The sequence below is a fragment of the Choristoneura fumiferana genome, chromosome 4 (genome assembly GCF_025370935.1).
Source record: "Choristoneura fumiferana chromosome 4, NRCan_CFum_1, whole genome shotgun sequence".
Classification (NCBI taxonomy): domain Eukaryota; kingdom Metazoa; phylum Arthropoda; class Insecta; order Lepidoptera; family Tortricidae; genus Choristoneura; species Choristoneura fumiferana.
In genome coordinates, this window is record NC_133475.1 from 11034201 (window position 1) to 11062067 (window position 27867).

Sequence of the window (27867 nt, forward strand, 5' to 3'; positions counted from 1 at the left end):
TGACTAAACTCGGTGTTTAATTTATTCGAGGGATATTAAACAACAGTACCGTCGTACGTACCTATTAAGAAAAGTCTGGGTCTTACAACAAGGTCCCTTATTTACGGTCACCATCAAATATTTCGGAGCGGCCAAGTCGGCAGAGCGGAAAAATATCAATACATGAACTCTGATACCGCAACAATAGAGTGCATGTGCCGATATTTTTGACCACCTCGGCCGCTCCGAAACATCTGATGGTGACTGTACAGTTTAAGCGTCAGTCTCTCAGAACCTTTTTTCAGAATTTTTTAAACGACGCGCTCTTTGTAAATGCTCTAACTCTGTTTATCTTCCTGTTTCTCTGTCGGTTATTTTACTATAATAAATTAGCTGTTACTCGCAACGACAATTCGTTAATTACGTACTACGAGTATCCCGAGGAATCTAATGCCATTTTTAATAGAGAAAAACTATCTTATGTCTAAGGGAAAATTAAGTTTGGACCATGTTTTAACAAGGTCATAAAAAGTACTTTTACGTCATTTCAATGGTAGTGTAATGGCTTAATTTAATCGCTTACAAACAACGTATGCATTCATAGTGAATATGCATTTTCATGAGCAGTGTAAGCCTTACAAATCTTACAATCTCCGGGGATGTAAATATACCGTCGCGGCAACAAAAAATTTCCTCATAAATTATTTATCCGTGCGAGAAAGAAGGTAACCTTTTCACCTGTTATTTGATACTGCTGTGTTATATATGAAAATAGCTGAGAATGATTTTTTCACACCTCTCCTTCAGAAAAGTAACTTTTCCTCCCTGACGAGAGGGAACAAAGTGCAAATTTTCTGTTCAAGGCTTTTCTAAGTGTTTTATTGCAAATGCTATTTTTTGAAGTTGATAATTGTAAAGCCACGCCATTTTCTATGCTGGTTGTTCTTTAATAATACTTAGATTATTTTTCCAAGTTTCTTAATGCTCATATGAGCCACTCGGGAGTAAAATTATTTTCATCTTGGGCGTTAACACTTGAATCCCTCATTACGCTCAGAATTCTACTTTAGAATCCCTCGCTACGCTCAGGATTCTATTGTAGAAACCTTCGCTACATTCTGGATTCAATGTACGCCCTCGCCGTAAATACACCATTTTGCTCCCTTGTAACACAAATAACTATTAATTGAACTCGACAATGATAACAGAGATAACAATAATACACGATGATTGTTTCTTTGAACAGTCAAGTAAAAATAGTAGTTGAAATTAAACTCTTTACAAAAAATATGTATTTTTTTGGTGTCGTTTACATTTTTATAAATGAACTAAATCAATTACTTTGCTCACCCGCAAAGCAAAGTAACGCCTGATTCAATAAATAACATTTTTATAAGTGCGTCATGCTCGAGTAGCCTTCGTATTTTGTAGCATCGGGATAAAAAGTAGTCCATTTGTTATATACTAGTACCACTAACCATGAGTTTACAGTGACTGTACTCGATAGCGACGGCGTAAATTATTTGTATGGAGAATTGTACAGAGCCTCTACAAATAATTTACGTCGTCGCTATCGAGTGCGGTCACTGTAAACTCATGTTAGTGGTACAGAAGTCCAGATATTAAGTACCTATGTTTATCCATTGCCTAGGTAGTACCCATAATAAAAGATTTACTTACCTACTTTGGGTGTTGGGCACGATTCCACGCAGTCCTTTTTTAACCTTGGTATATTTCGTTTAGAAATTAGTTTTATCTGCTGTTTTACATCTTATAATTACTTAACGTATATTATTTCTTCAAATTTGCTTTGTATATAGGTAACGTTAGTAGGTTTTCTATAAAGCTTATACACATCGCTTTTGACTACGAATACAATGATTATTGTTCCCGAGTTAAACAATCGTCACCGAGAAGTGAAGGCGGGCTGTACTTGGCCTAAACTAACAGAGGGTAATGAAATTACTACTATACCACAGCTCCCGGTACATACAATACATACAGCTGAGAAACGAATTTCATTGGCAGGTACAGCACCGCCGCCGGCAAGGGTTCTCAAAAAGTAGAATAAAACATTTATTGTAGGTATTATAATTTATTTACAAATACTAAAGTACCTGATATATATAGATATATTATTCTCTTGTTATCTGTTAATTTCATGCGTTTTATGTGGGTACGATAAAGGGTTATAATTCATGTGGTACACTCTGTTACACTGCCAGGAATTAATAGTATTGAGAATGACCTGCATTAACGAGAACTAGGTAAGTATGTCTGCCCCACGAGCTATGCGCGCGACGGCCTGCTGCTGCACGTGATCGCGGCGCCAGTGCTGTAATGATGTATGAAATCTCATTACGATACAGATTTCTGTATCGTAATGACCATTACGGTACAGCCGTGTTCATAATAGAATCCAATGTCGTAATGCTGGTCATTACCTATGGTTTTTGAACGCATAATTGAGGATTTACTATATGGGTGTAGATAAACTATATTTTCAGTTTTCTATGTCTAAATTTAAGTATATAATTTAATCGCATACGGATGAATAAACTTATCATTAAAGGTTGGCCGTGATATAAATTCTACTTTTATGTGAAAGCACTTATAGTACGTTGTTATATCCGCAAAGTAAAAAATCGTCAGTGCGAGTTTCAGCGAGGCTATGTTATTATAGCGCTAGTATCGTTTCGTTCCCAACTTTGACATTTGTGTCACGTATGGATTGATTTTTATCTAAATGAGCCAAGGCTGTAACTTCAGCGGATCTCACGATACTAAAGCCATCTAGCGATATGCAGTTAGAAAACCTTAATCGTCTCATTAATTAAAGTTTAGGGTACATTACACCCCTCCCTCCCCTTTGTAGCACTAACTTCATTCTGAATCACAGTGCACGTGACGTATTCTAGGGCTGGCAGCCGCGAGCCACTATTGTAGGCAACAGACCCGGTTTTGTGATACAATTATTTTAAGCAACTCGGCCACACAAAGTTGTTGTTTGCTTGTAGTTTTGGGTATTTAAATGAACAATGTCTCATGTAAAGCCAGTATCAAATATAATTTACTGTCAAACTCGAAAATTTTTTTTTTTGTCATTTCGTTTTAGATTAGATTAGATTATCAAATTCATAGCGTAGTGTTCTGCGTAACGAAAATATTATTATAATTAGTCGGATAGACAAATAATTAAAGAATATTAATTGGATACGTCCTGTTTCTTTTCTCGATCAAACAAAACATTGTAAAGACAAAGCACGTCAAAGTTTGGGAGTGAGGGCCCGTAACGTTACATCTACTCGTAAGTAAAAAGTGACCATAACTAGTGTGGCGTTAGGTACACGAAAACGTAATGGGTGTGGGTGTTTATATTTTTGTTAAATTTAAAAAAGAAAAATATGTGTCGAAAAAAAAACTGAGACATGGATGCACGGAAAAACCAGAAAAAAGAGACCAGCGCTGGGAATCGAACCCAGGTCCTCAGCAATCCGTGCTGCGTGCTATAACCCCTACACCACCGCTGGACAGGAATCTTGACACGAATTTTCCTATGCATACATATCTCAGGTTGCTTTTTCTACTACGCTACTTATGCAGCAGCACTAGCGACATATATGTTCCGCTCTCATCGAGAGACGTCACACTCTTTCGGAACCAACCGCTCACCCAGACAAGAGATGTCGCTGCTAAGCAATCAATTATGATTGGTTTTTTGGAGTCTTTTTGTATTTTTTATTTCAATTCCGAATTTGTTACTTTACGGATATCCCGTGAAAACATATCGAAAATATATTACATATTTTCGATATGGTTTCACGGGATATCCGTAAAAGTATCAAATTTGGCTCTTTTTCTGGTTTTTTCTGTGCATCCATGTCTCAGTTTGTATTTTCGATATGGTTCACGGGATACCCGTAAAAGTAACAAATTTGAAGTTGAAATAAAAATAAAAAAAGACTCCAAAAAACCAATCATAAAAAAAACGTGCCCAATATATTTTTATTATCTAACTAACACTTATATTTTATTAAGAAATCCAGCAAATTAACGATATTATAATACTCACATTAGTGAGCTGTTGATATAATTTTTTTTTTTGTTTTTTTATTTGAAAGCAACGTACAAATTTGTCACATTATATATAACAATTTAAAGCTACCTTTTACCTGGGTCCTTCGCGACCACAACTGCAACTTTGTAGTTCATTGATATGGACTTCCGCGAAATAGCGCGTTATTCAATCAATTATCTAAAACATACCTTTCAGGCAACCTGTGCCTTTATTTAAGTAGAAACTTGTTCATTCACCTGGAATTTACACTGAAATAATTTCAATTTCCCTGCCTGAAATTGCTTATCATATAATTTCAAATCCAACCCATTTCTACTGGTGTCTCGAGTTTTGAGAATTAGTTCGAAGTTGACGTGAATGGTTTTCAATTTAAGCCATCGATTAGATGTCAAGTTCAGGCACCTGCAATAGGTAGCGGAAAGCTCTTATGAGACGTGTTTTCTTTGCTACTATTTATTACGGGAAATATCATCATCATCAGCCGTCGGACGTCACACATTCGTAGGACACAGGCCTTCCCTAAATATACATGGCGTTCTGTAAGCCAGGCCAATGTCTAGTCATTACGGTGATACGAGTTAACGTGACGATATAAGTTGATGTTAAATACATAACATGGAGAACGATGACTATGATAAAGCAAACAAAATAAGTACAGAAATTTTGCTGATAGTCTGATTGTAATACCCTACCCTATCCTACCCGACCCTAGGAATAGAATGTGACATATTAGCTCATTATGCACACAAATTCAACATAATATTAACATACACTGTTCTAGTAGGTAATTGCTTTAAATTACAATAGAGGTGCTTTGATTACTGATACCGCGTGATATTACAATACTATGTGCAAACGTAGGTCAATTTATGTCATACTAGCGTTTACCCGCGGCTTCGCATGCGTAAATCATTAGATACAGCAGTTGAATTGAAATTCGGGATTTTATTAAATTCTCGTGGGAATTCCTTAAAATTACATCGTGATTTTCATTGATGTTATTTTATTTTATAATTAACTAGATAAATATGTAGGTGCAAGCGTTCTGTACCAAGTGATGCACGAACATACGAGTACATTTCTGCAATTATTTTTTACTAATCAAGGATTGTGATTTGTAGGTTGCAATCCATTGTCAATGTCACCTATGTAGGTACAGTCAAGAAAACCGAATCGTGTCCCGTAAGACCTTTACATAATCAATTTTGCTAAGATTTCTTTGGCAGATGGAATATCAATATGACATCAGTCAGTAGCATAGTCTAGAGGTTGCGCCATGGTACGCGATTTAGTTTGTTTTACTATACCTACCAAAACTGAGCGTATTTCTTATTTTACAATAAGTCTACTTAATACCTAAGTAAAATGGTTTTTTTCCAAAAAAACTGCCACGATACATTTCAACAAGTCAGAGGACGAGCCCATCTTTGAACTACAATCTTCTACTGCATTTACTTTGTAAACAAATAAGTTCAACAACTTAATCAATCGACGAACAAAGCGTTCTTTAGTAGCTACAGGTCGACAACTTGTAGAGCGTAGGCCCATTACGCTCGACGCAACGCACACCTTCACACAAAAGATTATAAAGTGGCCTAAAATGCCTGGAAACGAAATTCATAAGAATCATAAGTGTTCGTACTATACGCTAGAGCGCAACTTTGCCTGGGGCCCTCAACTGCTGCCAAATTACGGACGCGACCCGCATAGTAATATTTTTCAATAAATGATGCTGTCAGCTAATAATTTGGCGATTAATTTTATTAAGTTTTAAGAGCATAAGTAGAAGTACCTCAATTGTTACAGTTGTAACTAATGAAATAACACAATAACTTTGCTCACCCGCGACCTTAAATATATGTTAGTTCATTGATATCCCTCCGCAAAATAACGCCTGATTCAATAAATTAGTTGTAACTAAAATAAATAATTTACTTACTCGTATTTTCCATTGATGTAGACCGCTGTTTAAGTATGTTTATCCGTTGCCTAGTATCCATAGTACAAGCTTTGCTTAGTTGGAACTATGTCAATTGGTGTCAAGTGTCGTATGATATTATATTTTTTATTTATTTATTACCTACTTTAGACGAATATGTTAGGATAATAATCTCTCCTTTCTATATACGCCCCTAGTAGGCATAGTCCTCGTCTAAGGATGAGAGGCTTTGTCTATAGTTCCCAGGCGGGCCCAGTGCGAATTGAGAACTTAAAACACACAATTGAATTGTTGCAGGCTACAGGTATGTGGAGATTAAAGGGAATATCGATAGGAAACAGCGTTCAAATCAACACAGCATATTTATTTAGAAATAAGGTATTTGTCCTAGAACAACAATAATGCGATATATTAAATTAGCATTAATTATGACTATGTGTAATAGTCTTTAAACAATGCAACAGTATCATCATCAAAGTCACTTACTTACAGGGTTCCACCATCAGTTAGTATAGATTTGTATGAAGCACAACGATAAAGACACAGTATGACAGTAATGACAGTATGAACTAGTTTCTATAGGAAAATGGCGTTACCGGACTACGTCAACAGCTCAGAGGCACAGCTTTGTGCGATGTTCGCAACGGAATGATATCTGAGCCGGCGACGGCAGGTAGGTCCTATTTATAAAAGCGAACAAACAAATGACGTCACACCGGGTGGGAGCGGTTTAGCGACCAACTTGTTTACGAGCTAATTTGGAACCGTTAAAATTCAAAATATATTAAAAACAACTCTTCTCCCACAGGTATATGTGGTAATATTTGGTAATTTTTGACAAAATCGTTAGTTCTTTCGAAAAACTTTTATTTCAATCATAACCAAGGTGGGTCGAAAAAGTTGGACATACCTACCTCAGTTATTAATACCTACATTTGTTAATTCTCACTCTTGATCTTAACACTTATTATTTTAGCAACGTCATCTGTATTCCGTAGTTGTCCATTTTCCGTCTTTACAGCTACTCGGGGCTACCCTTTTCTTTTCCGTCGCATTGTTTTAAAGCTCTCTAGTAACAGGAAACGTCTTTTGTTCCGGAACAAACTATGTTATTGTGCGCGAGCGGCACACACAGTTCTTTAGTTGCAATTAGGGAGCGGTACGCTGCCAATTGTAACTGCGAATTGTCATAAAGGAAAACATTACTTTTAATGTATACTTTTATTCTAAACACAACTAGATATTATATTAAGAGAGTAAGAGGCAAGTTTTAGGAATTTCAGTGTTTCAGTTGTACTTTTTAATGACCGGTGACGATGGCACAGGAATGGACCTTGCAACTGTATTAATTCGGATTTATCGCTGACTTAATAATAACGAGGTTCAAGAGGTTGGAAGCAAAGCAAATAAATTTATTGACAGAAAATCGTCACAGACGAAAGCAATAAAACAATTAACTTGGCAGATAAATAAGTAGGTATTAGTGCAAAATAACCTAATAAAGACATATAAATAGAGTTCCGTAAATTGGGAAAGAGTCATGTTTATGGTTGTGAACAAAATGGAGTCCGTATAAAAGTCATCTGAAAAATAAAATTGCTTAGTATTTAATTTAAAATAGTGTGAAAGCAAAATAGTGGCTAAAATTAATTTCTTAAATTCTGAAATTCTTAAAGTAAATACCTTCGTTTTCATCCTAAATCTATGGTCTAATTACCGCAACGATTACATAAATTAACCCCTATCGAACTCATTATCTCTGTTAATTTGTTTCAGGCGAGCGGCATAATGACTTCGGTAATTAATATATGAATTAATGGCATAACACAAATTTCATGTTAGAAAAGGGATACGTAGCTACTATAGGGCGATCTTAGGTCAGAGTGATTTGTTGAATGACCTTGCAAGTAAAACCACATCCCAACAAAAACATGCTGCAAAAAACGTGCCAAGCCTCGATTGAGATGATTTAATTTTGCTTTTAAGTAGGCTTTGCTGCATTAGTTTACTTAAGTAATACGAGTAAAGTAGCCCTACTGGTAGTAGGTCCTACCGTGATAACAGAACATATATTCGGTTTACCTACAGATATCTGTAAATTTATGTATATAAGATCAAGGGAGGGGCCTTTGTTCAGCAATGGACATGATTATTCCGGCTGATGATATCAGACCAGTTAGTAAATTTAAGAACGGTGATCCTTTACATAAATTTTCTAGCTGCTTTGAAATTTCATGGCGGCAGATAAACACTTGTAAAAAAGAGGCTCTGTGAACAGCGTCTCTTTCTTACAAGTGCACATAAAAAGAAACACATTAGCGACAAAAAAATTGTAATAACATTTAATGTTAGCCGTGTGTAGCATTGCTTGAGCAAACTGCTCCCAAAGTAAGAAAAGTTGTGATGTTACGGTCCTACAGTAAATCTGGGAGTTATAAGCTGATAAATAGCTTAGCTTGGCCGACAAAAAAGGCGAAAAAACTATGAAATATAGCCGCTGGTCTAGCCTGACAGACTGAGATTTCGCTGAACACTAGAATAATAAAATAGCAATGAATTGTCAAGCTGCGGAAGGACTATTTTATTGCAGAGTAGGGTTGTAGCGATTTCTATTATGAGTCCCTTAGATTTTATTGGATATCTATAAAAATAATCTTAATTTTACTAAAAGTAGGCAGCTGTTGATAACGTGGCTGATTAGCCTGCAGACAAAGCTACAGCAGGGTGTGGTTTAGACTGTACCTAGAGTTTTTTTTATTCAAAGTCAATTTTTTTACCGCTACCGCATTTACTACGTCAAATTAAATTATTATCTGTCTAGATCAGTATATATAGTTATTAGTGGTAGCATTTAAGTCAGTAAGTGACTTTTCTTCGAAGCTATTTCTAGGATCCTGACAATAATCTTTTCAATTAACCTAGATTCAATGGTCGGAACCGTCAGGAAATTAAAATTCTTTCGATTGTCTGACATCCACATTGAAATTGCTCGTATTTTAAAAGGCCCGGAACATGAGTGTTCGAAACTATGGTCAATTTACGTCGACTAAACTAATTGAACGTGAAAGTAAACGAAATAACTTAGTAGTTCTTAACCGGTAATCCGCGGACCACTGGTGGTCCCTGGAAGAAATCGAAGTGGTCCGCGAAGCCATCAACAAAGAATTGACAAAACGAAGCGCCAGTCAAGTAGTGGTCACAACCGTTCATTCATTTACAATTTTACTATTACCGTATATATTTCCTTCAAACAGTTGGTGGTCCATGGCAATACTGAAATTTTGTCAAATGGTCCCTTCTAACTAAAAGATTAAGAACTGCTTAGATTAGATACCTATTGACAAAACTATTGGCACATATTTACGAGGATACAGATGAAATTACGAGTATTGGCACATGAGATATTTCTATGTTAGCGCTCTAAGCTAGGCAGCGCATCAGCAATCCTCTGATGTTATGGGTGGCGGTGCTCACTTAACATCAAGTGACCAACTTGCTAGTTTGCCATCATAATTCGCAATGCTATTTATTATAAGTTATAAAATTTGCCACCATCGGGGTTTAATTTCCTTTCCCTAGCAATCGATTTTCTTTGCGAGAGTGGAAACCTTGTCCTATGCTCTTGTTTCGTAAATTATTTTTTTCATTTTAAGGGTCTGTTTCACCATCCATTGATTAGCGTTAACCGATGGTTAAATGTGATGCCGTCTCCGTCTATTCGAACAAATAGAGACGGCATCACACCTAACCGCCAGTTAACACTAATCAATGGATGGTGAAACAGCCCCTAAAAGTAGGTAAATATTTTTATAGTAAGGCACATCTACATCCACATGTACATCTAAAAACTGTGTTCTAAAATTGAACAATATGAAAAATGAAATCAGGGTTTTTTGCTTATTCAATTTAATCGTATTTAAATTAGCCACCTGTCCGTCATTAGTTTATCTTCACTATGTACTTATACTTCCTGGCCTTTGTACGTGTATCTCAACGTTGGACAAGTGTGTTTCTTTCTGTTTTTAGTTATTTAAAGGATTAATACATGTACATACTATTAGTTATTGCTTGCAACTTCATCTGTATCCCATCGGAACTTCACACGTTCCCGGGATAAAATATGGACAATGCCCTGATAATAAAGTTTTTATTTATAGGTGAAATTATTTTAAAATCAATTCTATAGTTTTAAAGTTTATCCACGTACAATAAACAAATAAATCGTCGTATCGGCGTAAGTTCTTCACTAAGAGGAAGACTCCGTATGATTTGCGTTAGCTCGGCTATCTTACTTTCTCCATTATTCACATATCTAATCCTTCTTGTAGCCAAAGCCGTTTTAGTACCCGGAAACATTATACTTTCATTATTCAATTAACTAAATCCGTAAAGGGCTCTTAATAATGAGAAACAACTCGTCATCAACGTAGGACGTCCACTGATGGACATAGGTATGATAGAATTATGCATTTTACTTTACTTTCTTTGTAGCCAGCCTTTTGAATCCGAACTAATATTATAAATACGAAAGTATGTGTGTTTGTATGTTTGTCCGTCTTTCACATGGAAACGGAGCGACAGATCGACGTGATTTTTGGCATAGAGATATTTTATGGACCAGAGAGTGACATAGGCTACTTTTTATCCCGGAAAACTGCAGTTCCCGAGGGAACAGCGCGCGATAACCGAATTCCACGCGGGCGAAGCAGCGGGCAAAAGCCAGTTAGATAATACTTTGAAAATTGCATAAATGAGTAACGGTATATTGTACCTTCTAATAATCTTGAATGTACCTACTTGATTCCAACGACTGAACAAACAAAACCATTGCAGTGCTCTGATAGCCTGGCCTCTCATGTTTTATGGAATTCGTGTGCGAAATAACATTTGAAAACCCTGAACTTTTCGAAAACCAGCGAAAGAGGTCAATGGAGTACGTGTGAAGTGCCTAATCTGTCCTGGGCCCGCGTGGGCACCCTTAGCCTTAGCCTTAGCCCTCTCATTCTGATGGTTATGACCAGCAGTGGGCTGTATTTGTGTAATCCAAAATATATGATGTAAAGACGTTGAAAACCGTCTAGTTAGCTATTAGACCACGCTCTCTCCGCTCATCTCTTCTCTGTTACATTTTTGAGTTCCAACACATTTTATGCCGCATTTTTGGATTTTTGGCAGACCGTATGCAATTTCAATGTACTAGCACAGGGCGGACACGCCATACAAAATACGCGTTCTTGAATCTACATAGGCACGACGATGTCTGTACACGCGTCAATGTGTGCGTAAGCTGCACAGGGCTGACTATCGCAAAACCCTAGTAGGTACTATAGGGTATGTAGGTATGACTTAAATGTGTAAATAAATGTAATCGTTACGTTAATCATATATTTTTATTTAAACCTACTTAAAATGTGTCTGTCTATGTATTTAAGCATTATTATTTTAAATTACAATAAATATATGACTACAAACTTGAACGAATTATTCGGTACCTAATTAGTTATTTCATGTCGTATTAATCGCGATACTTTTAGAAAGCATTATTATTAAGAAAAGGAAGTAGGCAGGGTAGGAACCTCAATTTCTCGCGCGCCCACTGACAAGTTGGCGCTTGCTCGCGGACTCACGGCCACCGAGCCGAGCAATGAACTGCCGGCGCGCGGATTTCACGGAAAATTATGTGACTTTGTACGAGCGACAAATTATTAGAATATGACTGATTTTCGGGTTTTTAGGAAATAGTTTTATATTCCCTAAGCATTTTTTTTACGTGGTGTGTTGGCAGACAAATCTTTCGTAGTCTGTGTTGAACAATCTGAAACACTCGGAATTGAAGTTTGTGAAGCATCTTCTATTGTTGATATGCGCTGAGAAATACTATATTCAGTTTGAGTATATTTTGTTCGATCTAGACGAATATCTTGTGGCAAATTTTGAGTCGGAACTGCATCACGTTTTAATTTTTTTGCTAGACGATCTGTATTTTTAAAGTGTAAATCACAAATGTAGTAACTGAGAATTAGATTTTCCACATTTTTATTGTTTAAATCTGAACGAACGGACGCTACGACCCATAGTTTGCACCTGAAATTGAAAAAAAAAACGCAAATGATAATACAATTTAATCCGTAGGTACCTACTCGAAGAGCCTAATCGCGTTTTATAATAGCGGAATAAGAAAATAGCGTAGTAAGAAAAGAGCTATTTTAAAATAGTAAAATACTCTCTAACTGATCAAAATAATTATTACGACCGCGCGGACGAAAACAAAGTTACAGCGTTCGGAAGATCATGTGAGTGGCGACTCGCGACTGCACGACTGTATAGCGGCATAGAAAGAGATAGGTGCGGAAAGTACTTAGGTATCGTTTGTCTAAATTAAGTGTTTAAAAACAAGTGAATGAGTGTATACCTAGTTTATTTTGTAAAGACAATTTGTTATATAATTAGTATAGTGATTGTATATAAGATATTGATCTATTGATAGGAAAGTATTAATAAATCATTTTTACAAATACCTACCGACTAATATAAGATGTCTATTTATACATTATAGGTACAAACTTTTAAACCTAGGTATTGGTTTTTTCCCCAGTTACCTAATACCTACACTGTACATGTTGCTAATTAAAGTTGGTTAGGTACCTTACCTACCTTTTTTCGTCCTTCGGAAATCGAAAAAAACTCCTTTTCTTATCTTTGGCTGTTGACAAACACCCATACAATGAACAGTATATCACCATTTCGCAAAGTTATTGCTCCTGAACTTAGTGCCGTGCGACGGTGCGGCCGACATACATCGCGTTGCGCGCCCGACAGCTTTCCTGCGGTTTTCTTGCAATCTGCGCTTGAGGGGTGGGGTAACTCGAACCGGTGCGGGGCGGAGCGTGTCCATTCTGTATGTCAGTACTATTATATATTCTGTGGTACTAGTTGGAATTGGGACTCATGAAAACGAAGGTGCAATCTCAATAAAGTGCCAACAAAGTGTACATAATGTAATGTAATGTACTTACCTAGTTTGCAAAAGAGAAAATTTAAATACAAGCTACAAGGCGTGTAGACGGTTTTTATTGGTTTAAATCGGCATGGGTCCAGTGGAGACTTATCTACTTTATTTAAGACAAATGACTGCGCTCGAGCTACTCTGGCGCATTGATCGGATTTAACTTATCAGGTCGAAGAGGTTCGTGGCTAAATATATGCACTTTAAGATGATATACAAGGAGTATTTCGGCAATTGGCCGTGATTATATAAGTAAAGATTACTCGTTTGTTTCTTTTTATAAACTGGTGTTGCAGGTGTCTATGGGCGGTGGTGATCTCTTACCATCAGGAGACCCGCTTGCTCGTTTGCCATCCAGTCGAATAAAAAAAAACTTAGTCACGCCTTCTATAGGTACACTTTGAACATAATTATACGAAAGAAAGAAGAAGAAAGAAAAAATAATTAAGCGACGACCTTGTCTGATTGTATGAAGAAAGTCATTAGATGCTATTTTTGCTTCAGACTAACACATTAAAACAGATCTTAATAACGATACTGATACTTCACGTTTCCTTAAGGAAAAGAACGTATTGATCAAAGTAATGAAAAGAAAATATCACTTAATTCTGAAAACACCGGGCTATTCTTCACAACAAGAGAAACAACTTTACCAAAGGACTTTAAGTACGCTTCACGATTTTGATGGACGTTTATAAACAAAATCACGTACTTTTGAAAGTCTTCAATAAAAGTTGCACAATGGCAGCTTGCCCGCGACAGAGAGAAATACTTTGCAATTGAGTTCACAACAAGGTAGTTTACGGACTCGAACACAGTACTTACTACTTACCTACTGGTGGCGGACAGACGCGAACTTATATTTTTCATAATGGGCTTATTTATTTCGTGCGAACTAGCTTGGTCTAATAACAATTTTGGGGTAAAAAGTTCTGCTGCAGAAATTATAAACTGCAAACATAACGGAATAAGCAGGTAAGGATGTTCAGGTGGAATACAATTCCAAAACTGTTCTGTTTGAGCAACCAATGCAATTATTTTAGAACTTACTCCAATGTTTGTTTTTAACGTGGTTAGTTGGCACAAATTTGGCGAACTATAACTTGAAAACAAATTTGAGTCTCGTTTTTAAAACTACTGGAATTTAACTATTTTTATTATAAGAAAGTTAAAAAAATATAAAGACCAAGTTATTCACAAAATGGTTATTCACAAGGTTAACAGAAAACTAAAGAACATAAATGTTGTATTTTTTAAATTAACCTTAGCGGTCTACCGACACTGAGGACGCTTAGATAAAAAAAAAATATTAGGTATAGGTAGAGTCATTCACGATGACGCGTGCCGTGGTTCTTATTACAATGTCATTAATTAAGATTGTTTTTTTGAAATGGGAAGAAAAAATATGTAGATATATTTTTATTTTCAAAACATTGCCGGCTTCAGCTCTATGTAGAATCCTCCATGGTTTGATTAGTATTGGTTCGCGATCGCTTTTTGTACAGACTTATAAAAAAACTTTGATTTAAAATGTTCCGAACAGATTTTTGATATTCACCATCAAAAGGTACAATCATAAAGGCCACCGCAAATGATTGATGGCTAGATTCCTATCATGTTGCTGTCGTGACTACAAAAGCCGTTATTTTATTGTTCAACAGCAGCACCTGGATTGAAAAGCCGTGGTGGCCTAAAAAAGCCGTGGTGGCCTAGTGGTTTGACCTATCGCCTCTCAAGCAGAGGGTCGTGGGTTCAAACCCCGGCTCGCACCTCTGAGGTTTTCGAAATTCATGTGCGGAATTACATTTGATATTTACCACGAGCTTTGCGGTGAAGGCAAACATCGTGAGGAAACCTGTACAAACCTGCAAAGCAATTCAATGGTGCGTGTGAAGTTCCCAATCCGCACTGGGCCCGCGTGGGAACTATGGCCCAAGCCCTCTTGTTCTGAGAGGAGGCCTGTGCCCAGCAGTGGGACGTATATAGGCTGGGACGACGACGACCTGGATTTTACGTAAAGTGGATCATAATAATTAATAGTCATGAAAAATTATGTTGAATAAAATTTTGTGGTCCTTTAAAAAATTTTGGTCATTTCAGCGTCACCGTTTCATTTTGTAAGTGTGATATGGTTTCCATTGTACATGCTCGTAAGACACGTCATCTTTTAGGTGTCTATCTATAAATACACAGAATACTTTAACAGGTGGTTGGGTTAGTTTGACTGGACACCCCTGTTAATGTTTGACAGGATTTTGAATTGTGCCTGACAAATTTTTTCATATATATTGATCGATATTCAAAGTGTACGCCGCCAAAGGGTGCTTTTGTCTTGAATAGAAAATTCAGGGTAGTAACCACTACAGGGGTGGTGTTCAGTTTGACCAACTTAACCATCTGCACAAATAATTATTTCCAATCAATTTTAAGACACCGAGTAAGACTCCTTAATGCTAAACTAAGGAAGAAACTCCTTCGATGTCACGTAAATTCGGCTCTATCTCTTAACATTTTTGGATTTGTTATTTTTTTTCCAGGACGTCATTCGTCTGGAGACTCAGTACTGGTCTCTGGTAGAGATTCCTCGGCAGGAGAAGGCGGAGACAGTCCCAGCGTTTGTGCTCCGCGCGTGTGCTATCATGGAGAAGACTCAGAAGTCTGGAGAAGGAGTAAAGACCTCATCCAAGCTGGCAGAGGAGGCCGCCGATCGCAGGGAGCGGATAGAAAGACTGAGCGGTAAGGGTAACTTAGCAAAAACTGTGCTCGCTCTCATTGTTTTATTAACTAAGAAGTTCCAACACATTTAAGCTAGTGTTCCTATCGAAGAAATCACAGAGCTTTTACAAATGCTAGAATATTGTACCCTCAACGTCTTTTACAATAGTAACCTGACATGATCTTTATGATATTTGCCATGACAATATTTATTTATCATAGTAAGGATGCTTAGCTGTATTTTTGGGAACAAAAGCATTCCTCCATGAATATTATCACAATCTGTTGTCTAATGCTATCTATAATATTAGTGTGTAGCATCTGTGCTTACTTACAAAGTAAAAACCGCATAAGCTGGTTTATGTATCTTTTCTAATTTAATTTATGTAAAAATCCAGGGATACGCCAAAACAAAAACTGAGAAATAGTCGGCATCCCGATTATCCCGGCCCGGATGCCGGTCAAGTCCCGTAATCCCACGCGGAATCCCAATGAACCAATCGCTTATTCCCCCCTATATCGTCGCGAAGGGTTTACTGAATTTTCTATTAATTTCTCTTATCATTATCCACATCGGTTTTGGAATGTAATAAAGTAATAATACTTAAACTTTTCCGTAAGGAAATGGATTCCGTAACCGAGACGGTCGGATGGATTACGATACGCGGCGAGCAACCAATAAACTTTTATAAGTATTTTCTTATTTGGCAATTTTCTCCCTTCCTAAATCCCATTTCGAGAATAAAGCACATATAGTACATAGTAATAAACCCGTGCGTCTCAGGATTTGCTGGCCGCTTTGCTCTACCTATTTACATATTTTTATGCTTAAAACGGGAATATCAAATAAAACCGAGCTTACTGTATGTACACAGCTATTTTATTTTTTTGCTCTACCTTTCTGTTTTGAGTACAAAAGCAACAATACATCAAATCACTTGCTAATTAAGCACTAAGCCATTTTTAATCCCCAACGCAAAAAGAGTTTACCGTTATGTGTTTGTCTGCGTGTCTGTCTGTGGCACCGTAGCTCTTAAACGGGTGGACCGATTCGAATGCAGGTTTTTTATTTGAAAGCAGGTTTTTAGCGATGGTTCTTAGACATGTTTCATCAAAATCGGTTTAGCCGTTATCGAGATATTGAACTTTGAAGTGACAAAGTCTAGGGGTATTCCAACTTTTTGTTTGTTATTGTCAAAATCATTCGAAAAGTACGGAACAAGGTGCATGCACAAGCAACACAGATTGGCTGAATAATCTCTATATAAGTGCATTTCTGGAAACTTCAAGCGATAGTTTGTCTGCTTAATTTCTGAATAAGTGGATATACAGACGTCATATAGTTCTGCTCGTGACTTATATTAAGATTTTAAAAACACAAGGGTTTATCAAGCTTAAAGCGTTATAATAGCCCAAGAAATTTACTAAATAATACTGGATGCACTTTGAAATAATTTAATTCAGCACGGACCACAAATAAGGCCGATTACCACCATAATACCCGTGATTATCGAACCTTCATGTTTTACTATTTTCCAGCTTCATGTATTACTAAATGGAAATGGATTTAGTGGCCCCTAATTAGTTTATTTAAGTTTTGTGCATTTTATATGTCTTTTTGTGTACCTATTATTTTGTTGTTTAATTTGAATTTTACAGCGTATTGGTGTTTTAACTGTAATGCTGTAAACTTTTGTTGACAAATAAATAGTAAATTGTTTGAAAAATAATAATATGATAACTTTTTAGAAGAAGAAACTTTAATAAATTGCTTCTTACACGCTTTTGTATTTGCTTCTCCTGTAACTATGTATCCTACGTATCCCAGTGAATGTAACCCAACGCAATCTTAAAACTTGATTTTTACCCACTTCTCTTATCGACACAAAACTTGGCATTCATAGATAGTTCTCATGACAATAATAATATAAAGTTACACGGTGCCATCAAATTGATCTCATGATGGAGCCTTGCGAATAGGCACTAGAACTCCAAGACAGAACAACGTACCCTAGCCCTGTTTAGGCTTGTTAGAGTAGACCTAACGGTGCACTTTTGACCAAGAATCATATTCAGAGTCTTAAGTTATGATTAAGCAGTCACGCAGGTTGTTTACCAACAGTAGCATGTTTTTAGTTTTACAAACTATTTATATTTTTATCTTTTCATGTTTTTGTTGTTAAACAGCTTTCGGTGTTTTAGAATTGTTAGTCAGTATGTGACTGTAAACTCTAAAAATCTGAGGATCAAGACGTTTTACAAGCTTTACATTTTGGCCGATGTCTGGGGCAGTGCGCTCCACTCTAGCAAAAATAAAGTGTTGCCGTATGGACATTAAATTTGCCTAAACCGCCTCCGATAACAAGGCTGGCCGGAAGCCAAGTCCCAGCTTTCTAGCATTTGTCGAGGAACCGGATCTTCCCGGGCCTAATAGCGAGCTCGTCTAATTACATTCCAACACCCGGGAATCCCTTTAGTATTAGATTGTTGATTGCGAACCGAGGGCGAAAAAGTTGCTTATAAAGTGGAAAACTAATTGAATTAAAATTGAATGAGTTTGTGGATCCCCGACGCAAACAATAAAATTGGTGAGCCCAGGACAACACTTGTTTAAAGAGGACCACCCGGCGGCATACATTCTCCGACTCGAATTGATCGCACATGCTGTGTCCTGTAAAAATTTAATTACAACGGAGCACGCCATTTCCATGCAAAGCCTATTTGCATGTTGAAGTTTGTCCCCTAGATAAAGCGGTCTGTATAATGAACATGCTCACATTGAACCATTATTTTGATTATCTACATAACTACGAATAATTATGCGGCCTGTCAGGTCTGCTTGACAAAGCATAATCAGGGCCCAATTGCATTATATGGCACAAGTAGGTAAATAGGGGTGTGTAATGATCGATATAAAAACATTTGATATAATTTCTAAGAATAGGAGTTTCACTGAACTTTTTTATAAAATAAACCTAACCTAACCTAACCCAAAGTACATCAATTCGAATTAATAACAATAGAAATAAGTTTGGTTTTTAAGATAAATTGCATTATATCAAATGAAAATGTTGCATTACATCAATTGTTGTTATGTCCTTCATTATGCACCGGGTAAATAGTGTTAGCGATATTTTCAACTTCACTAATAGCATTATTAAACTTTTATGAAACAATAATGATTAAAATGTACACGGTTCAACTTATAGTTCTTCACAATTTATTTTATCCAATCATCCTTGGCTTGTATTTTTTTAATAGGTACAAAACTGGGTCCAGATAGTTTAAGTGATTTTATTTTTTGATAGCTTAGAAGTTTTCAGTCTGCTCTAATTTGTAGATGAATCTTGCTAATACAAATAAAATGCTTTCAGATATGACAACATCTCAAATAGAGGCAGAGAATACGCAGATGACTAATGATCTGTACCGCCTTCTAAAGAAGTACACCGGTTTGAGAAACCTTATTAGAGAACTAAAGGTAAGCAGTAAGTCTTTAAAATAAATCTGACCTTAATTACCAAAGTTTGAAAGTCTGGAAAGTGAAAGCAAGTTAACGGACAGAAACTTAGGTGAGTCTCCGCAGGGCAAACAATTGAATTTATCGTTAAATATTAGTCCTGAGTTAGCGTAACGCCTTAACTTTAATTACTGCAAATGTTGGTTTTACCTAGACCCGGTGAAGAAGAGATTAAATTATAAATACAGCCCACAGCATTTATATCATCAGCTTTGTGTATCATCCAAGTAAGTAGTTAAACTTGACCGATCTCACCAGGGAGCCACGGCAACGGCTACTCGAATGTATGTACTCCTACACTCGTACGTTCATCAGGTAAATTACTTGCATTGGCTGCATACTTAATACTTTAGTAAAGTATTAAGTGCTGTGCAAGTTTATCCCTAGAAATATGTTATTGATGACGCAATGCAAATCGCGTCTTCTGCGATAAGCGTATTTGTGCTACGCGGTGGCTTTGTTCCTTGTCTGGATTTTCCATGTCACCGTGTTGTAAGGTGCCTCTGCAGCTTTAAGATCCTTATTTTTACGTAAGATAAGAATGGCAGAAAGATTTTTATATTGACTTTACTAAGTAATAAAATAAATGCGAAAATTAGTATGTTTGATAATTTATTAGGTAATAACGCTTTTACGTTTAAAATTAAATTACCAATCATAATTTGGTAAATTTGGTATGGAGACAGTTTGAGCCCCTAAGAAGGACACAGGGTACTTTTGATCCCGAAAAATTGTATAGTTCCTGCGGGCGCACGATAAGTAATTTTTTGCAGACGAAATCGCGGGCAACAGCTAGTTAATATCGTTGGGTGACAAGCAAAAGTTACTAATTACCACCTAAATTCAAGAGGGATAATCAAACTTATGCATAGAATCGTAAGGTTAATATTCCACAAATATTTTTTTTGCAGTTAGTTTTGCAGCAAAAGTTTTGCTTGTCACCCGATGATATTACACAAGCAAATGTAGATGTTTGTTTATTACGTTTTCACGCTTACGGAAATCAACCAGTCGTATTAAATTGCAGAAGGACATAGGATAGTTTTTATCTCTCAAAATTATAACGTCTCCTCAAGTTCCCACGGGCATGCGATCAACAAATTCTTTGCAGACGAAGTCGCGGGGAACAGCTAGTAGCTCAATAAATAAGAGTATTAGTCTTCGCGCTTCATTGTGCAATCCGGAAACTATGGTGTATTTTATTCACTCTTAGAATCAAGTCGTCGTAATTTAATGTTTCCAGAAAAACTGTTAAGTACTAGCTTTTCCCGCGACTTTGTTTGCGGAGAATTTGTTGATCACACGATCGATGCGTGCAGGTGGAACTGAAGGCTCTGCCTACCTGAGTTCAATTCCCCCTTCGTACAAAGTTTCCTTCTTTATTATATTTCTTCTTCTTTCAATGCCTCTTCAATTCTGAAGATTGGCGGTTAGCTCTTTGTGCTACCTATATTACCTACTTATAAATAGTATAGAAGTACAACCCTATGTAAACCAAGTACTGTGGCATTAACAGCAAGCGTGGTCGATCTAGGACGGAAAAATGAGCACACGGAACATCAATGCGAATTGGTGCCGTATTAAAATAATCCAATAGATAACCTCTCATTATTGCAACAAAAAACGTTCATTGTTATTCGAACGTGAGAAAAATTTAGAATGCGATGCAATCATCGTCAATTACATTACAATTAATATGTCCATTCCTCTTTCCAGTCGGAGTACGTCAGCTCCAAAGTGTACCCAATGTTCCCACGGTACACGATGCTCAAAGACATGATAAAGGATATCATGCATGATCCTGACTACATGGAGGTGTGCCACGAGGTGGACCCATAGCGTGGGGTTCGCAAATAAGTGAGGCGCTCTTTCACCGACCGAAATCGGTCGTGTCGTCGCTAGCCAAGGGATGGCAGATGAAGATCCCAGGAGTAAAGCAAGTTGACCAATCAGGGCGAAAGGAGATTTGTGCAGCACAATGCTGTCCAACCCTTGCGATGTTCCAGATTTGAAACAATTTGAAGCTAGCGACGAGTAGTGAGGCGAGTACTCGTTTATTTGCGATGATTTGTTATTGGACTTTGTTTAGTGTAAGCTTAGATTCGAGTTTTGTATGTACTCGTCCTTCAAGAGCCAGTGTCCAGTTCTTCTTTTCCTTCTTCAACAATATCTTTCTATTCGGTGCTTATACCTCTTTTTGATGGTTCTCTATCGTTTGCCCGACTTTCATATGCCATAAAGTAATTTATTTCTGAAATATTATTTTCTTCAGAGTTGATATTAAACTAACCTAACCTACCGCAGCACGGTTCTATATATTTTATGGCAAACATTGGTATGGCATGTGAAACGCGGGCAAGTAAAGGTATTCGCTTTCTGATACCTGTTTGATTTCATTCCAGCTGATGTTTCTTTTTCTGTCTTCTAGATATTATTCCTTTAACTTTAAAATTATATGCCAGAATTAATTATATGTTTGATTTGTATACATTTCAAAACAATGATTATCTATAAACACATGCGTGTCTAAATAGTGAAGCAAAGCTTTGAATTAAACACATTCCTGAACATACACATTCATTTAGAGTCAGACTTAATGGCAGCTGCATAATATTGATTATTAGAAAACGATTTTTTAATGCATATTAATGTCTATCTATCGCTACTACTTGAAGTGTAGTAGCTTTTGAATCGTGTCTAACATAATCACTGTACCTACGCATATTTACTCAACATATCATACTCTTTACAAAATATTCAATCACTTATCTTATCTTATTATACAATCTAAAAATCTAGAAACGTACTATCAAATCGTCATAGAATGAATAATTTCTTATAATATTAAGTACCCAGCGTATGTAAGTAATATAATGGAATGAGCGTGCAAGTTTATAATGCCATTGTATGTGTTCATCAATGAAATAGATTAAAGCATAAAAATATTATAAATGTTTAATTGCTAAGTGTCCGATCTTGTGTAGAAAAAAATTGGTATTGTTTCAAAGCAAAATTATGAATATTGCTGTATGTAGTGTTAAGAAAATGGTTATACTACAATAGAGTTCCTCAGAACAAATCGTTTTCAAAACGGTTATAAAAGATGTGTACCTAACATTAAATTGTCGTCAGAAAACTTGATTTTTTTTAATACATTCAGCAACAAAAGTAAAATGAGCGGTGATAATATTCAAAATGACTTACACACCCCTTTACCCCATGTGCAATAGAGTCGTATGTAGACCACTATTAACTCTATAACTGCTCATCCATCTTTGTTGATGACTGTGCATACAATACATTATACGATTACCTAAGTAAGATGTTTTCAATGATGATGGTACCTCATCAGTGCCAACTTAGTTATTTTTTTTGTTTTGTTTTATCTCTGAATGTTTCTTGTCTCCCATCTGAGACTTAAAGTTGGCATCTGTTTTATACATATTACCGGCTTCGTCCTTCCTAATACCGTTGTCGACTCCCAATACCTTCTCAGGCGAGCATTATGACCAAAACAAAACTTAAAGTATAAGAAGTTTATAACTTTTGGGAACAAAACAGACGGGACTTAATAAAGAAAACATCTACATAACTAAGTTGCTTTGGTATGAGGGACGAGGATGGCTTGAAAAGCGTATAATGTAAATTTTCGATATTTGAATGCATTTGGTTCTTTGGTAAAAAAATTGAATGTGTAACTGTTTTTAATAATATCGTGTCAAAATGCAGTGCGTTGATGGATTTGCAAAATATTTTGTAGTTTAATATAAAAAGACTTTAAGAGTCTATGTTGATGATTTGATTAAAAGATTTAAGTAAGTTTATATTCTTACTGTGATTGTATTTCGATAGAATAGCTTTGACTGTATATCATGGTAAGTTTTAATCCAACTGACTTGGGACTTTCAGCCTAAATGATGTCTTTAAGTACTTTTGTACGAAAATTGACAAGAAATTAAGGTGGAGTCTCTACATTTCATCTTATTTCACTAGAACAATGAGTTGCCAAATTGTAATGTTATTGTTTATAATATTTACGTAAAGTTAAGCTCAGTATAACATAGACATAGGTAAGTGTATTAATAAAAATGTTAAAAATGAAAGCGAATAGTGAGGCAGATACATTAGATTTAAGTGGTTTTGCGAAACATTGTACCTAACACATATAGTAATCCCAGTGAAGACCCTAGTAGATTTATTACAAAAAGCCTCCGCATATATACATAATATTAATTTAGTTTTCAATTAAGAGGCATTCGGTTTTTGATAATTTTCTTTCGATATTATATGCAATTTAAGTAAAATAAGTCAATGGAATTATAACATTTTATTTTTCATCATAATAAAATGATAAAATAGCGGAGAAAACAAGATTAGTGAAAATTTTTCCTCCAACGTAGCGTTCTACAATATTTCATTTTGCTGAATATAACGGAACTATAATAATTCATACTACATAATTTTAAGAAACAATATTAATATCATTTATCTAGCTGACTACGGCAAATCATTCTACTTTATAGCCTAGTTTGTTTTTATGATACATTTGATACTTTTGACCCTACGCGGGTGGCGGTTGATGGGTGGAGCTAGTGTCGGAATTATTTTTGAGTGCACACTGTAAATCAATAAATTATCGACACAAATTAAGTACCTACAAGGGCCTACGCTAGCTGACGCGGTTTGCACGGAGCGGGTGGATGAAATAGTATGAATGAGCAGCGCTAATGAGGGCTATCGTTTTTTGTCTCACTAGATGGCGCACTGTTGCGTGAGGTTTTTAAGTAGCTCTTAAGTAGCTCACTCAAAAACTATGAGATTTGACATTTCGGAGACCTCACGCTACACTAGCGCCTCTAGTGGCGAATTCATACGCACATTGCACGCACGCGTCATATTATTATGGTTTGTACCCATAGCTAACATAAGCTCTACATCATCCGGACTTAATTTACTATTAACTTTATTTTTTTATGAAGCATTCGGCTACCATGTTACTTCCAAACAATATTTTTAAAAATACCTACTCTTACAAAACCAAGCAATGGTTCCACTAGACAATACCATATACATTTAAGTTTCGCTTCTAGTACCTAAACTTAGAACGATTTGTTCTGTATTGAAATGTGTGCTTTGGAAAAATAAAATAAATAGCTTTATAGGAATTTAATGTTTGAAAGGATTTTTCTAACTAGAAATGAAATATTGTGCTCTTGCTTGTTAGATATAATGTAGAATGAGTTTGTTTTATACAGAGTGATTCTGGTGGTGTTGTCCAGGACCAATCCTTACCAACTCAGTACATGTAGGCTAGCGCTTGTAGCAGTGATTAGTGAGATTACAAGTAATATTCATTACAAGTAAAACTCAGTAAAAAGAACACAAACGACTTACTGCTTACTGTGTTGGTGTGCAATAAAGAGTTATTGTATTGTATTGTATATATAACATACCGGTCGCCATATACAGGAAATTTAATTTGCGCGTTAAGAAGAAGACTTGTATACATTTATTTACTGAGCTGTGTAAAGTTTGAATCCGATCACGTCTCCTGAATCCACCTGTACCTATTGTTAAAACTTAAATAGCGTCCATGTACTTTGTTAGCCTCGTATTTGGTCACATTAAATTACTTTAGAATCATCTTTATATTAAGTATGATAGAGTGTTGATTTGTTGGATACAATTCAGGTAGATAGGAGGTTGAGAAAGTACATGGACGATAGGTTATGTTGTCCGATACCCAATATGGAATTGTTGATACAACATCAGCGTAATATGGATTTTATTTCAATTAAAATACAAAATTGTGGCCACCTTAAGTGGGGTATTATGTGTACTTATTAGCTAGCTTACTCTACTAATGATAGCAACACACCATAGTTATCGTTGTTACTGTTTACCAAATGTGACGATTTGAGGTGTGTAGCCTTTAGCTATATGTTAGTCTAAAAGTTTAGGTAATCCATAAAGGTATCAATACCGAAATACTGCCATTGGTTTAAAGCGGATATGGGACGTAGTCTTAGTAGTTGTTTATAGTTGTAAGTTGATAATATTATAGACAAAACATATCTTATAGCCTGGGATTAAGGACACGGTCCGCGGCTTGGTTTAGGTATGCTGAAAATTACAATACATCTAGTAATATCCCCAAAAGTTAATGATAACTACTTGGCAATAGTTGGATGCTCAGATCAAAGACAAGCTATGAGGTTGCGGCAGAGTGCCGTTGATATAATTCCATAGTAATTAATATGAAATTGATTGATATAGGTATCCATTACTTTTGACCATCGGAAGTTTCTCGAAGTGTGTGGTGTCTTTGGCTAACTGCAATGAAAAAATGTTTTCATTTCAACTATTCTGATTAAAATTGTATGGAAATATTGACTAAGTACACTCGTATATGAAAGCCATTTTACTTATTAAAAAAGTGTGAATCACCAATTGAATTTTCCTGCCCAAAGGAGCCTGAAATTTAGAACAATAAACATAAGTAATTATTTTTAATGATTTGCTCGCCAGTAAAACTGGCTTGTATGGTATAACCATGAATTTGAACCAATAAATTATGTACTTATAAAAGAATAAATGTCGTCCTTGTCTAACGTAGCTCGCTTTTCATGTGCTTTTCTTGATTGTACTAACACTTACCGTTACTCAGTTCGCATAAAGAAACGCGTGTACGCAGACAATAGAGCGGTCAAATGTTACTAATAAATAGAAGAATCGTACCTAATCCTAATTTTCACTTCTCATGCTCTAAAAGTAGGTCAATATAGCCTTACGAGGCGAGAGTAAAGTGAGTACTTCGAGTGATTTAGATAAACTCAAACAGCCAGTACTTGATTAGTTTTTGGCATAAAATAAGATGGTGTGTGGACCATTTTCATGACGAAAATGTTACGTTCTTAGTCTACGTGGTCTTAGTTCTACGCTTTTTCCGCATAGAAGGTAGCGCCATTCTATTTATTCCAGTTTGTGTATGGACCATTTCGCCGATGCGATTTTGTTATATCTGTGTCTGGTTGGAAAAAAATACAAACCGCGAAAACTTTGAAATTGTTGTAGAGCGTAAATCATAAACGATTAATTACTCTTTGTTTCTCGCAATCGAAGTGAAAAATAGATTGACAATACAAACTGAAATATAGATGCACAGAAAAACCAGAAAAATAAGACCAGCACTGGGAATCGAACCCAGGTCCTCGGCATTCCGTGCCGCGTGCTATACCGCTACACCACTGCTGGACAACGGTACAGACATGAATTTCCCCTATGCACCACATATCTCAGCTTGTTTGTTTCTTATTTAGCCACTTAAGCAGTGACGCTAGCGACATCTATGCCGTAGCCCTCATCGAGAAACTTTCGGCATTCCATTGGAACTAACCGCTCACGAAGAATCACGGAATGCCGAGGACCTGGGTTCGATTCCCAGTGCTGGTCTTATTTTTCTGGTTTTTTCTGTGCATCTATATTTCAGTTTTTATTTTCAATTTAGATTTTACGGAATGACCGTAAAAATAAAAATTTGGAATTGAAATAAAAAATACAAAAAGATTCCAAAAACCAAACTTAGTGAAAAATAGAGTTTTCACCTCGAGACTAAAAGTCAATATAAACCCTCGGATAAATAGACACCCCCGCTAAAGCTCGGGTAACTAACCACATCGGGTATATATTGGCTTATTTTAGTCCCTCGATAAAAATTATACTATTTCTTCTCTAGACTTGTCAAATATATATTTTTTTGTCAGGGATGTCATTCTTAAGACAAGCTTTTATCTGACTCTACTTGAATTGTCATCCAAACTACATACTTTTTATCCGTGCCAAGTTGTCAGTGTTATTAACCGTTGAAGAGTTTTATCTTATGGAAACGATTCTGCACGATCAGAATTTTAGTACCAAGATCATTGTATTGCCACCAAACTTATATAGGTATGCCAAGTTTCAGCTCAATCGGAGAATTCGCAAATTTTGAAACCACAACTCACAAGCTTACGACTTGCGAGTCAAATAAAAGCTTGTAAAGCGATTTTTCCCTTGTTCATTTCCCTATAAATAACTATCCTTTTCAAAGTTATGCGTATCTCTACGATCAATGCTATCAACAAAAACCAGCAAGGGTAATGAACGATTTAATTTGCTATGGCAACAGGAAAGTACTTAATATATTATGCTTTACAAACTCTACACGTAGGTACATGCACGCACTAATGTCTGCGTAGGTACGCTTTTCGACTCTACCTACCTAGCAGTATTACCTAAAAGTAATAATTACCGCGCAGGTGGGTTGATGTCGAATGACGGTGTTTTCGAGATCCATCTCGATCGTGAGACTTAATAGATGTATGTATGTAGTTCGACATTCTGCATGCAGTTTCATGATAGAGATAGATTTCCATGACAGTGAAATATGTCCTACCACTGTACACTTACGTACGTAGAAGTACTAACTTACGTATCTATCTTGCTCTAATATCCTGTGCTCCAAAATATAACAAGTTGTATGCAATAAAATTTTAGAGGTGTGTCGATATGGTTTGATGTCGCGGATAATCGTCTAAATAAATGCTTTGTTATAAAATGTAAGTACTTAATAAAATATTTTTTGTGCTAAT

General features: G+C 36.2%; 1 protein-coding gene across 1 annotated transcript in view; it reads left to right on the forward strand.

Moving 5' to 3' along the window:
* The window catches only part of LOC141427452 (uncharacterized), a 266714-nt gene extending 238848 nt beyond the window's left edge, over positions 1 to 27866 (forward strand). The window contains exons 5-7 of the mRNA XM_074086932.1: positions 15540 to 15738; positions 19092 to 19198; positions 20954 to 27866. Coding sequence (XP_073943033.1) covers positions 15540 to 15738; positions 19092 to 19198; positions 20954 to 21076 — 429 coding nt within the window. The 3' untranslated portion in view covers positions 21077 to 27866. The remainder of the gene's footprint in view (positions 1 to 15539; positions 15739 to 19091; positions 19199 to 20953) is intronic.
* The last annotated feature ends 1 nt before the right edge of the window (position 27867 follows it).